Below are 16,594 nucleotides of genomic sequence, written 5' to 3'. Positions count from 1 at the left end.
TCAAGAGGGGCAAAGCAGGTCTTCGGCTGTCGAAGGGTTTTTCGCAACCCTACGAGGAGCATGTTCCGTCCGTAACACCCTGTTTGCCCGATCTTCGATAAAAAACATTGCGTTAAAATTGACCGCAGACGGCGATGTTCGTCCCTAAGGCATAATCCACCGTAACTACCATTGAATATGAAGTTCCATAGGACTGAACGCTGGAACGCACACGTCGATATTCGAGTTATGTACATGTTCCCAGACGATAATCATGGTAACTAGTTCATTTGAAGCACGGAACGCATACGGCTTCAAATGACTGTAACTCCACAACGTATTGAACAACACGTGGGAGGTCTTTGGTCGAGGTCGAATGTATTCGGGCCAGCGGTGCTCGCTTATTCAGAGCTTACGATCAGTTCCTCATGTTGTGTTCTAATGAGACAACATCAAATCCGATCCAGGGCGGCGGCCCGTTCGCTTCTTCTGTGAAGATCCTACATGTTTGGACAACTAAGTGGCTAACCGGGCATACGGCTTTGACTGTAACTCCACAACGTATTGAACAACACGTGGGAGGTCTTTGGTCGAGGTCGAATGTATTCGGGCCAGCGGTGCTCGCTTATTCAGAGCTTACGATCAGTTCCTCATGTTGTGTTCTAATGAGACAACATCAAATCCGATCCAGGGCGGCGGCCCGTTCGCTTCTTCTGTGAAGATCCTACATGTTTGGACAACTAAGTGGCTAACCGGGGTACCCAAGTAGCACTTTCGATCCCCGGCTTTCCGGTGAAAACGGGAATGTTGTGTTTTAGACGCTGCATTGCCGATGAACCAGAAAAACCATGCACTACTATACACGGCATGGAACCCCCTTTCAGTGAGTGAAGCATTCAAACAACTCAAACAAATGGTACACCGCTTTCAAACTACCCAGTCACGGATGAGAATAAAACGCACAAAAAGAGTTCATATGTGTATTGAAAGTAAGCAACGAAGATCACTGTGAAATCATGTCACTTGATCGCAGAACAGCTAGTAATAATGTGAAGAAAACCGTATTATGCATTTGAGTGATAAGGGAATGTGTCTCAGAACAAAATCTGATCTTCATCCGCATTGGCAGTGAGGATGTTTGGAGCTTGATCAGCCTCGGCCAACACGAAGCCTTTCGCCTTTAGCTCTTGTTCTTTCAAAGCGGTGTTACGCTTTTTCTTTTCTTGAACCTTTTTCAACCTGAAAGAGGAAAAAGGGTAAACGCTAGACGGAGGTTGTTACATAGCATGAATCATTTGCCATTGCAACAGGTCGTGACAACGATGGCAGAAAAAAGCCTGGTAAGTGGTATCTGTCTTGCATCGGAACCTACCAACATACAGATGGCCAGGTTGAAGTGGGTGATAGGGACTTTCAAGGGTCGCCAGTGAGAAAACGCCACCAAGAAAGATAATAACAATAGCATGTGGAGTGTTCGGTCGAAAGTTCGAAAACCCGACTGCTGTATATTATCTCCGCTGCGTTGGTATGCCGGAAACAAACGAACGGCATAGAGACAAATTGTAAGTAAAATTGCGGATTGGTCGTTTTCTAACCGAGGCCATATCCCTTCTTCACTACTCAAAAACTTTTGCACACACGAAAGAACCGACTGGCAGTCGCACATGGGTTAATACACCAGGACGGAGAGGTTACCGTATCTTGCACAAATTGAATCCTGATCAGGGCGATCAAATTCAACCTCACTGTAAATGTAGCCAGCAGCCCTATACTTTACACGCAAGAATTTCTTCATCGGTGTGCCGGGCCAAATCAATGACTCCAGGACCGTTTGAGATAGTGATGTTACCTTCACAAGGCACAGACCTGAGGATCCGTTAGTACAGTTACTTGGAGGGAGCTGGTTATCGAATCATACCGTTGTGTTCGCATGCGATTGCGTGGAAAGATTCCTTCATATGTTTCGGCGTGCGTCTCAGATCTACAGGGTGGAAGGTTTTAATCCAGAAAACCCCATCCTCCCGTGTCTCTCTGGAACCTCGGAATGGAGAACTTGGATTTGATTATCAGTACACATATCCAGGTAAATTTATACGCCGTGGTAGATGATGTCAATGTGAGAATAATCAAGATGCTGTTGGGGTTCGCTAACTTGCGTCAGTTGTGGCATCAGAAATGAAGTTCGCTGAGTACACAAGGCAACTGTATATGCGGTCTCACTCTATGGTTATGAGACATGGTCCCTACGATCCGAGGACCTCGGGTGTTATCAAATAGTTGGCCACTGGTGTCTCTCCGTGGCCTAGCAATAGTTGGCTGGTTGCAGCCAGTACGCAACGATATGGTGCGCTGTCACCTGGCACTGAATCCGAGTCACAAGAGCTCTTGAAAAGACTAAACTTATCACGGTAAGGCGGTTAAGGCCCATATACGCATGACCAATCACCGACTACCCAAGACAGCTTGTTTTCCGTTCTATGCAATTGTTGGCAAAAGGTTTGCAGGGAACAGACCGTGACACGGAAGCACAAAATAAAGGTTACCATCGAACTGATTGTTATGACATCTTTGCGTCTTCCTGACTAGGGCCCATGTGATCTTGCTTGCAGGTGGCGGAGTGTGGCCAGCGTGATGTCATTTCCCAGCTACACTGTCTAGTTAAAGTTCGGCTGGTGTTTTTCACAGGACCTATATTGGATGAGGTTCGCCAAGGTTAATCCCGCCAATGACGGCTTACTACGACATGATTCTGTCCGAATATGTCAAAGATTATTGACTGTTCTCCCCCAGGAAAATAAGACGTCCTCTCAGCAAGTGCCATCCCCTCCATCTTTCTTCCGCTATTTGCTGGGACCTTCTTCATGGTTGTGGTTAGGAGTCTGTACACAGTACTAATATATTACTTTCAATGATGAAAACGATGACTGGCCATAGTTTCAGGAGTGCGTGCTACTAACCTGAAGACTGTCAAAATCTGAACAGCTGAGAATCTTTCGTCTCCAGATCGAGACATAGTAAGGACTGATGTACAAGCGATTCCAGCTTATCTGGCTGACGACATGGGCCGAAGACTTATTATGGTAACATGCTTCCAAGATAATCAGAAGACAATGAGAGTTCTACCGGTGATCAGGTGGAAAATACACCTTGAAAGTAGACAAAAACATGACTAGTCAATAGTCTATGCTTGGAAAATCTGGTAGTATCCCAACCCTCGTGGTATGGCAGCTGGGTACCAAAAGGGTGTTGAAACCGAACGATTTCTGTTCGATCCCAGTCTTTTCTGGGAAGGACAGTTGAAGTATGCCCATCGATAAAACGGAGAGCTTACGGGTGACCTATAAGTACGTAGGGGTTAAGGCATAGAAAAGGGGAAGAACGCCAAGCAGTTGTACACACTGTAGTGTAAAGAAGACAGAAGTAAGTATCCAAAAATACCGATGCTGTCACAGCTGCAGCTGAAAATCGTATGACACTGAAGATGGAGCAATCTCTTGCGACAGCATCGATTACACACGATAAGCCGATTCATCTGCACGAGGCCAGGTGATGAGACACGGGCAGTACAGCTATAGCCGTGATGAGACTGTGCGTCAGTTCCATGCAATCACACCCACAAATCATGATGGATAGGCATGTTCTGGAAGTGTAAACGAATGTAGACCCATAAATCATGACGGATAGGCATGTTCTGGAAGTGTAAACGAAATACCGACTTAATGAGAGTGAAGAAGGCACAGGCCATACATTTTCATGGACGAATTTTGTCATGATACACGAAGCTCTCCTCTGGGACCCGAAAATACTCTTGAGGAAGTAAGGTGCAACTGGCCAGATGTATGACACCTCCCAACATGCACTACATGCAATTCGGTCCCAAGTAGAACATAAGGTTGACGGAAACTCGGTGACTGCGCCTACCTGATGGGCCCCAAGAAGGGCAAAGAATTTTCAGCAACCTTGAGTAGTGCAATACGTCTAATCACATTTTTCTTACAGCCCAGCGCCAATGGTAATCGACTTTTCGTTTCCAAACTTAGACGCCATCACAATACGAATGACACTGATTCTTGTGGACATCCATTTTTACTTGTATTCCGCTAAATCCATGTCCAAAATACTGTCTATGGTTCGCCCTTCGATTTGATGAAGTTTTTTGGGTTTATTCCACCACAGCCCCCTGAAAATGTATGCGAATTCCGCTTATGTTCAAGCGAGATAAGAGGAAAGTTGTGGATATCAGGAGAACCAAGAAGGGGATTTTGACACGAGTGTGGGAACGCCCATGTTTCGCCTGGTTTTCATTGTTTCTGATTGTTTCTGCAGCAACGTTGTAAAAACTGTCCTTCGTTTATCGGAAATATGCCGAAAAAATCCGTGAAATGTCCCATTGATGGCTTGACTTTGCTGCGACTGTCAGTTCTTCACGCTTTGGCCTTGGTAAGGTGAGTTTGATTTCCCCTGCAGAGAATTGTGGAAGGGACGGAGGACGCATGCCAGAGGACACACGTGTGCACACAAACGCGCACAGTTAGTCTGCGGTGATCCTCACTACACATCGAAACCAAAGGCTTGAGAAAGCCCTACAGCAGAAATCAGCGTGAGCGAAACGGGTCAAAGCAACCGAAATGAGGATTTCGAAAAATGAGCTATAATCACCTGGCTACTCACAAGTAGCTTGAATCGAGCAAAAAGTAGCCACAAGACCTAGGTTTGAATTCAAAGGATGTGACGAGCAGCTCACCTGAAGAACTCCTCTCGTTCGCGTTCATCCAGTTCCTGAGTGATGTAGCTCAAAGTTCGAGAAATTCGCGGTATGACCACTAAATCAGAAATGGTGATGAAGAGGTTAAAATGACGATGCAGCACAACACAATTGGCTAACAGAGCTCGTGACAGAAACTAATCGCAATTCATGGAATTTCTTCAAAACTTATTTTCTTTGTCCACTTCCCAACTTGACTCCTCAGAACAATGGCAATTTCCTTAGGTATCATAGTCATAACTCTTGTACAATCATGTGAAAAGTCTGCCAAAACATTCACTCGGCACCACTGTCACTGACATCGGCCAAAGGCCGTCCGCAGACTAGCACAAAAAAAGCACTGAGAGCACCCAGACCTCTCACAAGAGCCTAATCCGTCCGCAGACTAGCACAAAAAAGCACTGAGAGCACCCAGACCTCTCTCAAACCCTTTTGTTCCCTTTTGCTGTACATCTAGCTTTGCTTTCCCCTAAATTTTGCACAGAAAACAGCGCGGTTCTGAGTGTACGACAACTCGGGGTTCCTAGCACATGGCTGAATCACAGAACATTATAGTGTGGTATATATTCCATCATCATCATCAGTTGCCTGATTCTGAGACACACATGTCTCCAGTGAATTCCAAGTATCGCAGTGTACAACATTGCAGGTTGTACTGTGTTTTGGTGCATGTGACCACTGGCATCAATAATCCATTTATCGAAAATATTTTGTTCAGCCACTGTTCCAATTTTCATCCTATGAGACAGAGTCTCACACTGATAAGATATTTTTCTTCCATAAAATTACACGAAGTGTTGCTGCTAGGGCCCCAATAGTTCAGTACTTTAGAGGAAGGCGCTATGTGCTCTGGGTACTGGGTATAATGGTAATATGATACGCCTAGAAAACCTCATTATGGTCGGGTGTGAGTGCTGGAATACTGGTCTGCTCTGATATCCCAAGCGGTCTACTACTCACGTTTCCCCTGAGGAAGACTTGTCAATGACTGACCTCCTCGAAATTAAAGGGAGAAAGTGGGTTTCCGGCGCTTTAACCGGGCTGAGTTATTTGCCTAAGGAAGAACGTGAAACATTGATTTCAAAGAACAACAGTTATTTGCCTAAGGAAGAACGTGAAACATTGATTTCAAACCAGAAACAGACGGTGTACATTGCACTTGTAGTCTTCAGCCGTGTGTGATAATGTGAGAGTTAGACGAGATTCTACCCGCTGGCGAACGCTTGGTCGGGAGAGGGGTGGGCATGCTGAATGCCTTGCGCCCGACCAAGGATTGCATGTACTGAACCTCGACCATGGGCTCCTACGGATCCTACGTCGCCCCCAGGTCTTGTGTATTAAATGATAAATCGATAATTGTGCGTGAGGTACCGTAAGTCAGGAAGTATCACGTTCACAAACAAACAAGATAGTTCAACCTAACTGAAACAAATCTCTCTTCATCGCACAAGGAACGAGCTTCGAATTGTTCTTGAAACAGGGTCCCTTGATATGACATTACGAGAGGCCTGTAGACTCTATCATCTGTTTAACCGTCCGTTCAACCACTCTGAACTTACCCGATTCCCGTGACAGGTTCAAACAAGTCTCGTACGATGTTCCATCCCCAGAGATTGATTAGAAAACCTATGAACAGTCTATGGACAGTCTAGGAAGGTATTGGAAGTGAACATCTGCTACACGCCAGATACCTGGGACCCACACAAATGCCGTGCACTGTGTTAGCTTGCCTACAACCTGAAAAACAAAACCGGATGGATACACATTGAATGGTAAACTGGCAAACTGGTAAACTTAGGGGTATCGGCGGGATTTTTCATTGGTTGAGACAACAATTGTGCGGTAGTAGTTCAGCAATCGTAGTTTAACATCAATCGTGAGACCTGTTTGGTAGCTACTCCCCATTCCGACTCGAGCATATGCTGAGGAATGACACACCGGCAGAAGTGTGTTTCCTTTTCTCCAATCGGACCATCTATTCAAGTTCCATCTAGGTGGTCTAGTGATGATATTGAATCCCTGATCACCTCCCCTAAACTTAGACTCTTATCTGACCTCCGTATATTGGTAGTACCGGTGTTTCCTGGTGATTGGTCAGATGACGGTTGATCTGTTCGCCCAAAAGACTAAAAGTCATCTGATCAGACTTTCGTATAGTTTTGTTGACTAATTTAAACACTAACCTCAAGCTTTATGCTGGGTGAATCAAAGGATAAGTTCGCTCTTACTTTTGGGTCCAGAGTCACTGATCGTCTCCTTGATGAAGATTCCCTTAACAGGGTCATAGGTATCCGTGACCTGATACATCAACTAATCAGGAGTGCGGTTCACCTTAGTCACATACTCGTCACTCACATGCTCACTATCGTCCGAGAGTTTTCATTAAATTTATAAAAAACGCCGTACCTAGGAAGGTAGTTCAACATCCTGAATGTCGCTCATTTGTGTCGCACATTCAGTTGAAGGTTAATAGGAACAAAAGATCCGGCTAAGGTGCACTCAAATCTCCCGCTAATACTAGCTTTATTTGCAACCGATTCTGTGTCTACACATTCGTTCAATCTAGTGCTCAACTACGAAGCGAAATTGGTGGAAGTTCTGGGACTAGGCGGTCGTTAAAAGTTTCCACCAACCTCATGAGTAGCGTCATACAGAAGAAACTCTATCCTCCTATCAGGAAATTGTACCAGTTTAACATGTACCACAATTTCATACTCTGGTTTGTGTCCCTTCTAACTTTGTACCACTCGTCATACTTTCCGGCTTACTTAAGGAATTTATTCACATTGGACGAGTGATGATAATTAGTTCATGGACAGATCTTGTTTCTCGTTTTCTGCATTTACGTGTAATCTTGTAGATGCGTTCTCTTCTGTCCGTAGACTCCATTACGTGTCCCGACCTGTTCACTCATGGGCAAAGTCTTGCTGCCTTCAAACATTACCCGCACTTTTCTGTGCAGTAATCCAGCTACTCAGTTTTGGGCCCGTTACCTGACTAATCCTTCATTTCAAATCAGTTTGCAGTTATAAACGGTGTACCATAAGTGCATTGTTTCCGGCCTATACAGTTTCGATTAACGAAAAGTGGTAGAGCGTGGGGTATAGAGCCAAGCATTGAAGACAATTCGGGAACTGGGTAGCCACTAATCCCGGACTCTCATGACCCAATTTCAGGCGATTTTTTTCAACTTCCTTACTTCTTAGAGACGAAACACAGTACTCACATGGTTTCTGAAGACTATTCGACAGCCCACGACCGGTTTTGCCCTTCATAGGGCTCATCAGGCGGGTTCAGTCCCCGAGTCTCCGTCAACTTTATGTTCTACTTGAGCCCAAATTAGACAGACTTCGACAAATGCACTGATTTGCATATCAAATTGGTTTTGATGGGAGACTCACCTGGAACCCATCTGAATCCCTTATTTATCATGTTCTTAAGCAACTGAAGATGCTGCACCATGTTGCCTCATGTTTCAGCTGGTACGATATTCGAGATATCACGATACATTGTATAGACGTAGCACACTACTCATAAGGTCGCTGAAAACTCTTCGATATTACTTCTTCATGTGTTCTGATTTTTATGCATTTATCGTCGACCGCTTTTGTGAAGGTACTCTATCACGCACACTGGGTTTGCTGAATATATCTATTAATCAAACTACTTGAATGGCCAGCAGATCCCCTCACTCATTGAAGTCCAAGAGAAAGATTCGTACAAATCCACGTAGCGAGTCCGATAATAGGGCCGGCGCGTATATGAGGAGCTGCCAGATTTGAGGCAACTGAACCCAACATCGAGAAGCAATAAAATTGATGTTTGGACGCGTCAGAAATGGCTTTAGTGTAAATTGATCTTGAGAGACAAACAGTTCCAATATCTAGCACCCTGAGAGGACATAATCAACGGATCCATCCACGAATTCTGATCACTTAAGGGTGTCAGCAACAAGAACAAGGTGGATATTTGAAGTGGAAGGCTGAAACTTACCGTGCTCTATGGCATTCACACGACGGTTAGTTGCTTTGATTACCTCGTCCAAAGTAATGAAAGAGGTCTGAAGTGAGGCTAGCTCGACCAGCAGTTCCACAGCTTTCGCATAGTTTTTTTTGAGACGATCAATTTGTTGTCCCCCACCCGAGAGTCCGGTCAGTTCGTAAGCTAAACGGAAAGTGGACTTTCGCAGGATCACGTGACCAAGTTTATCGAGACACAAACGACCGTGTGCAGAAATATAAACAAATGGAATTGTAATTGCCTAGCGACTTGCGGTCACCGTTGATGGGGAACACATTAAGCCAAATAGTGTGAGAATACTTATGGCACCTACATCAACCTTAGATAATTCTGTAGAACAACCCCTCACCAACAGCGGGTACCAGCTTAGATGGAACAAATCTTCGAATCTCCAGAGCTTGATACCTCCTCACAGTCATAGCTCGAGGGCGACGTAGTGGTGATTCCCTCTGTCCAAGCAGTATGTCGGTAGGTTAACTTATCCAAGCACTAAGCAAATGGCTGCGAGATTATATGGCCGTAAATATCACAAAGGAGTATGACATAGGTTTTTGACAAAATGAACGACCAATCAAAGCGTTATGGCACACACACACACACACACACGGTCGAGTGTGGGGTAAAACGAGTGGAATTAAGGGTGGTGTAACTGGTTACAGCTAGGTGGTTAGCACGACATCAAACCTAATCTAGTCAGCCTATTACGAGGAGTAATCGAAATATGAAAAATGTTCACACTCGTCATTTGAACTAAATGCCCCACAAAATAATCAGCCTTGAAATTTTTCCCCAAAAAGGAGAGTACGGTTCTGGCTACATTGGAATTTGAGTGAGGGGTGATAAGCACACAAAAAGCATGCTATCAAAACCAGCGTGGGGAACAAGTACAAGGGTGGGATCATCTTGAAACTCAATCTCTTCTGCAGCCTAAAAAAAGCGTCACACAATCTATACTGTGATCCGTAAACAATGTGATCACCCTTCAGAAATGCTACGGTCTGAAGCATCCTTGTCGCAACTTGTGCGCCTAACTAGTTTTCCTGCAGATAATCAAATCTTCCAATGTAAGGAAAGATATTCCATTTTCTCTAGGCACTGTTCACTCGGGGAGGGGCCAATGCAGAGAACCTCAGCATATACCAGAAGGCTCAAAAGGTGCTTATATGACCTTGGATCCCCAGAAGCTCAACCACTCATAAGCCTATAAGTAAGTCAAAATCGCCGAAACACAGGTCTAAATCCTGGTAGTAGGTTTTGAGAACATTTGTAATCCCAGGACAGCGAAATACTTAAACCCTGGAATAAGAACAAGAGTTTGTCAAACAATGACTCAAAATACTCATCATGCAGATCAGAAAGTAAAACAAAATACCTACGTATCAATGACTTACCATCGGAGCCTTCACAGTGAGTCTTGAAAACGGGTAGCTGAACCCCTATGAAATATTGAATTAACAAATAGGTTGGACACCCACCTGCCACATTGTCCTTTCCAATTTTTACTTTCCGTTGAGCTCGCGTGACATTTTGGAGTACCAGATTGTTTATGTTTGCAGCAGTTGTAAACTTCACGCTAGCAAGGGAAAATATCGCTTCTTTCATCACGTCACCCATCATTTGCTTCGCCTGAAACGAATTAGTCGCGGTTGTTTGCAAACAAAAAGACAAACTTCTATGATTTTCTTCAGGATTGTGCGAAAACGAAGCGTCAGCGCGTCTGATTTTTTCTTCAACAAACGATGTCCCTTTTGTGCTCCATTTAGTCGAGATTTCATTGCTGCCAATGCCCTAGATTAGATGCGGTGGTAAAAAAACGTAGAAGCACCAACATTCTCGATGGGAAGATATTGATACGATCACCTGTGCCGGACATGATAACGACAGAGTGAAAGATGGGCCGAAATCAGTGAAATTCTATAATAGGCTGAAACAGAAAGCATCCGACAAGTGTGCGACCACAGACTGGTTTTTATTCACCCTGAGCGTACAGCTAAAGTTTACAAACGAAAGATCAAACGAATAGGAAGCGATGAATATTCCTGAAAGAAGTCCTTGGATCACATATGGAACTGGATAATGTATTCACAGAGTTCTGACCAGTGACAGTAAATGAGGATCACTTCTGCATATGACGCTGCCCATGGATGACCAATTCCTCCGATTGCGGTCTATTTTGTAACTAAAGGATGTCTGAAACTCAGGGGTACACACCCCTGTAGCTGAGAATCTCTGCTGTTTGGAGTGCACAGACGACACCGTCACCAGCAACAACAGAGTAAGAGAAGCGCATATCATCTTAGAAAGCCAGACCTGAAGGGGATAAGGCCTGTGAACTTGACTATCGCAATTCAAGGGACACTGAAAGTTGTGGAGCGCTCACGCACCTCGTAAAACACATTGGTGCTATTGGTAATTCTTAAGACGGTCAGGTCCTAACGCTCACACACTGAGATTTCATTTTCTCTCTGTTGTGGCCAAATCAACCGCAGAGATCTTTCTTCCATTGGTTCATCTGCAATATAGCCGATATTTATCTGGTGGCTTTTGTCATCTGCCTTGAGGTTTTTCCTACTCAAGTACTATACGATCAAACGTGAAAGGGTAATTTCCATTAAGCTCCTGAATCACCCAGCTAGCTCAAAGACACAACACTGGCGACGAGTCTCCCACGATGTCAATTTTATCTGATCAGCTTCAGGTAATCTTGGAACACCAGCAAAAGCAGCTTGAACACGCGCAACTCCAACAAAAGCAATTTTACCATACACAGCTAAAACTGATAGAAGCTCTGACAGAAAATCTAAGTAGTCAGGCTCCAGAAAGCAGCATATGTCAACCATCACTTTCATCTGCAGATTCTATTTCTAATCCTATCGCCGAATTTATTTTCGACGCCGATGCTATCGAACTTTCGACTCTTGGTTCAAAAGATACCAAGACCTATTCAAAATTGATTTTGCCAAGCAAGATGACCCATAGAAGGAAACTTGGCACAGGTGAACATAACCGTGATTACATGCCGTGAATTACATGCTTCCCAAAACAGCCCAGTGATCTCAGCTTCGACAGCACTATCCAAACCTTTAAGAAAATCTTTGGCGACAACATGTCCTTATTCAACAACCGATACCAATGCTTTAAATAGCTCATGAAGGATGATGATTTGTCGGTTTTAGGATACTTGTCAATCGAGAATGCGAGCATTTCAAGCTCAGCAATATGGACGAAAATCAGCTCAAATGCCTTATTTTTATATTTGACATCCAGTCCTCTCGTCATGCAAATATCCGGACAAGATTGTTGTACCAGCTTGATGAAAACCCAAAGATAACCCTACAGGAGCTCAGTGGAAAAGTTTACATACCTCGGTAGTTGTATCTGCTTTGACGGAAATGTGCCCGATGAAGTCAGTGCAGCAATCTTAAAAGGCTCGAATCACGTTTGCCAACTTGCGTCACTTGTGGCGTCAAAAAGGCATATCACTTGATCTTAAGAGTCCATGTACCAGGCTACCAAGCTACAGTAAGGGCTGTGTTGTTGTATGAGTGAGAGACGTGGCCTCTGTTGACAGATGATGTGAGGCGTCTTCAGGTTTTTGACTACCAACGCCTCAGAAGCGTGGCTGGTTGATGATGGCGTCAGCGTGTTAGCAACGGGGTGGTTAGAAAACAGATATTTGATTGTGCGGCAGGTAATGCAATCGGGGAAAGCATCCAGCAACATCGACTACGATAGCTCGGTCACGTGCCACGCTTGCCGAAACACCGTCTGCCGAGACGAGTGTCATTCTCAAGCATCCTTCAGAATGACGTCAACCGCGAAGTGGACAATGCATGACTTTTCAGAAGGGCGTGAGAGAGATCACGAGGATTTTTGGTGTTGTTGGTGTTGTACGGCTTCTAGGCTGGGGTCCCCGTGATCTCAATTGTGCTAGACTGAAGATGTTGCAAGAAATCGCGGCTAATCGATGTCAGTGGCGTTCGTGGTGTCAGTTTCCATCCAGCTTGTTTGATTGAGTGCTTGGATGTGTATCATCAGTGTCAACACTGATGTTGCTGTCTTTGATGACGATGATGATGATGATGATGATGATGATGAATGATTGGTCAAGCATCAGCTGGCTCATACGACATAGTGCGTCATGTTTCCGGACATCAAAAAAAGACACTCAGCGCAGCTCCAATGTCCAACACAATAAGGCTTCTACACTATGTTGGTATTGTGGTGACTGTCGTTGCGTTCTCTTTTGCCCGTACAGGAGATGCCCATACAAATATTAGATGTGTCGTCGTATTGATCATAGGAAAGGATTTGGCTCCCCAAAGAGAGCGAAACCGATTGATCACCGAAATAGCGCACCTAAAACGGCCCCATCACAACGCAAGCGATATCGATCAAACCCTGTCTTCGTATCATTCACAGTGCACTCCGCATCCAGCAGGAAATTTATCACACTTTAAGTGAATAACCATCCTATCCGTCTTCAGCTCAATACAGCCTCAGACATCATACTGATTTCACGTTCCACTTGGAATGGAATCGGGAAGCCATTATTGTCTGCTACCAGTCATTGTGCACAATCTGCTTCCGGCAACAACATACCGCTCACTGGTGAACTCACTCGTGATGTGTCTTTCAATAAAGGCCTTTGCTACCTCACAAATTGTCCAGATCTGAATTTGCTTGGTCTTGACTGGATAGATCAGTTGAATCTTTTTTGTGTCCGTCTGCAGTCTGTATGTGACAGCGTGCATCTCACGCATGCAAGCATTCCACGAAAAATCACACGCACAATCCAATCGAAATATTCTAAAGTGTTTCAAGATGGTCTCGGACCGTTTCAAAGCCCAAGCCACGCTTCATTTGATGCCAAATAGCAAACCTGTCTTCAAAACAAAACGCCCATCGCCCCGCACCTACAAAAAAGAAACACAAAATGAAGCGGCAGTTCAACCGCCATCATGATGCCGTTCACACCACCTAAGCCCGGTGATTCGGTCTTGGTTAAGGACTATCACAGCGGCAGATAAAATGGAGTCAGTGTTCCATCAGGTGCAGCGTGGGTAACGTCACATACGAAGTTGACGTACTGTGACACATGGATCCATCACGCGAATCAACTTCGCCCTGCACACAGTGCATCGGATAACTCAATTCCACTGGACATATTCTCAAATACCTTTGAGTAACCATCTAGACATGTCCCTCCTGTGCAAAAAGACAATCCCCCGGTCGAATCCATATGCAGACCAAGACGGTGGTCCAGTCATAACCCAAAACTATTTACACCAATGCAGGCAATTCCGCACCTGAGAACCTACACGCATTTTGAAAAGGGATGTGTTAGGAAGGTCAGGTCTTAACGAATAATTCTACCTTTTGTAATATTTCACTGAGATTTCATTTTCTCTCTGTTGCAGCTAAATGAGCCGCAGAGCTCTTTCTTGCATTGATTCACCTGCAAAATAGCCGATCTTTATCTGATGTCTTTTGTCATCTTAATTGAGGTTTTTCCTAATCAAGTACTAAACCATCAAACGTGATAGAATAATTCCCATTAAGCTCCTAAATCACCCCGCCAGCTGACAGACACGAGTCTCAGGTAATAAATGCGTTTGTCAACTGACACCACTTGTTACATCAATACAACACACATTTGATACTTGATGGAGGGTCATTCATCTGTAACACCCTTTCGGTGCCTAGCTACCATGCCTCCTCAAAGGAAGTACGAGGGCTGAGGTACTGCCAGGTTGCCCACGCCTAGACCAGAGGCAGTTGAGATGCCGGGGTTGGATTCGAACTGTGTACCTGCTGGTGGGTTCATGCTCCAACCACCGAGCTATCCGAATCTGAATAAAGTAATAAGTGTGTTGTTGTGTCTTTACATCCATTACTGCCGACTTCTCAGGACCATAGTTTGAATGGGCCAACACCAACGAACTCGTTAAGGCGGATAGTTGGTGAAGCATCGGACTTTGTTCTTTAGAGCCATTATTTTGGTGCTACAGTAGGAAACGCTCGGCAGGCCTAATCTCAGAGAACAGAGGCTGTTCAGAAAGATAATTATTCCCAGGATATCTTTATTCTCCCACTGCCCTTTAAGTTAAATTTCGAATAATAAATACCTAATTCGATGGAAGTGGATTTGGGAAAATAGTTATGGGACTGAAACTAGTGTGTCGAAATATTGGCAGCTCAGGTGCGTTTACCGGTAGTTGATCCCGTGGCCGTTGATCTATTCGCCAAGCAAGTTAACTGTGACGCTCGATGAATAAGCCAACAGATCAATCACTAACAGGTGAGACCTTCCATCAGCCGTGGAAACCTTCCTGGCAATCTATGCTCCTAAAAATAAACAGTCACCTCAGGCTTACTCAAATCACCTCAGTGCACACATGGGCTCAGTTCTGAGTCTGGACAAACAAGAATAGACAGAGTATGTTAAACGCCCAAAGAGAGTCAAAAACCTGCGTACAAAGCGTCGCACTTCAAGTGTATTTAGCATCACCACTCAGTGACAACAGCGGAGAACATTGGTTTCTTTTGATGTGATGGAGATTGGGGTTTCTAAGGCGGTCCAATCATTCTCTCACGTCATTTGTGTACTTAGCCTCTTGGTATCCTGAAGTACCATAGCGTCTTTCTTATAGAATTGAGCACACACTTGCGTCACGTGTTCCAAACGAAGTATATGTGTGCCTGACATGAAACGATAGGGACATCTGAACTTCGAATAACCGGTGATTCCTTGGGTCTAAACAGAACACCGCTTGCGCGATTTTCTGCTAGTCTAGCAGCCTCTGGGTTGCGTGATTTCACCCCTACGAAACCCTTCGTGAGGGATATTACCTCCGGTCAGTGTTGATTCATAATGAGCGAAACGGAGTACTAAGTAGGCCCAGTCATCAGCAGCCCTGCTGCACTTAACGACGCTCGAAAGAGGGCCTCAGTCTTGGGTCCAGGTTAACAAACTGCTCATTCTGTAGACAATTCAGCGGGGTTCCAGTGATCTTAATGTCGTCACCAAAAAGATAGACATCAGTGCGCAGATGGGCGGAAATACCGGCGGCAGGAACATATGTGGTCTACTATCAGACGAGTCCGTGTAGACAAACTTGGAAGTGCGCCCATAGACTTGGCTTTATGAGTAAGCTCACTCAGGACCAGACCAGGCACGCCAAATGGGTCGAATTTCATTTGAACCTAATCGTCAGTCATCCGTCGCATCGCATAACAACAAACCCCCCTCATCCGACCGTTACGTCTTGATTCGCGAGTTCTCTCAGGCTCCTTCCAAAGCCACTATTCTGTAATGCACAGTACTGATGTCCGCCGAAGTATACCAAACAATATCGGAATGAGGAGTTATTGTGTGACTGCCAGTTACCATGCCAAAAGAACCAGTGTGACCACCAGACAAACAGGTTCAACTTTCGTACTTCCATTCAAACAAGCAAAATTGATGACAACATTGACTACGTTCCACTGGCTAGTCATGCACACGCTCCAAGGCTGGCCATGAAAACCAGAAAGATAGAAAAAGCCTTTCGTAAGTCATAATGATATAATGCAACCTTCTAGCTTCCATTCAGCTTCCATCAAAAACGACGTCAAATGTGAAGAGACCATTCGAACACGAGGGTCCTCGCAAGGAATCGCACTACCCGCGCGTTTGACGGCAATACGTACCATTACTGTTAACACCCGCAAGCGAAAAGCTGTTACACGATAGCCTGTGGGATATCTCGACTAAGTGTAGGAGTTCTGGATTTCGACCTATACTAGGCAGATCATAGTTTCTTTTGTGCATTATTGTTGATAACATGT

General features: G+C 44.8%; 2 protein-coding genes across 2 annotated transcripts; both read right to left on the bottom strand.

The window, feature by feature from the left end:
• Positions 1 to 397: 397 nt before the first annotated feature.
• T265_04234 (hypothetical protein) lies at positions 398 to 806 on the bottom strand (the record flags this gene model as incomplete). Its single annotated transcript, XM_009168927.1, has 2 exons — positions 398 to 563; positions 733 to 806. The coding sequence occupies 2 exons, from the start codon at positions 804 to 806 to the stop codon at positions 398 to 400; spliced, it is 240 nt and encodes a 79-aa protein (XP_009167191.1).
• Positions 807 to 949: 143 nt separating this feature from the next.
• Positions 950 to 10,637, bottom strand: T265_04233 (hypothetical protein; the record flags this gene model as incomplete). The annotated part of the gene is made up of 7 exons (XM_009168926.1): positions 950 to 1,218; positions 4,724 to 4,802; positions 8,738 to 8,908; positions 10,156 to 10,200; positions 10,240 to 10,390; positions 10,435 to 10,552; positions 10,594 to 10,637. The coding sequence occupies 7 exons, from the start codon at positions 10,635 to 10,637 to the stop codon at positions 1,074 to 1,076; spliced, it is 753 nt and encodes a 250-aa protein (XP_009167190.1).
• Between the last annotated feature and the right edge of the window lie 5,957 nt (positions 10,638 to 16,594).

Source organism: Opisthorchis viverrini, assembly GCF_000715545.1.
Source record: "Opisthorchis viverrini unplaced genomic scaffold opera_v5_68, whole genome shotgun sequence".
Classification (NCBI taxonomy): Eukaryota; Metazoa; Platyhelminthes; class Trematoda; order Opisthorchiida; family Opisthorchiidae; genus Opisthorchis; species Opisthorchis viverrini.
The sequence above is the reverse complement of the archived record's forward strand: the minus strand, read 5'-3'. Positions and strand labels throughout refer to the sequence as shown.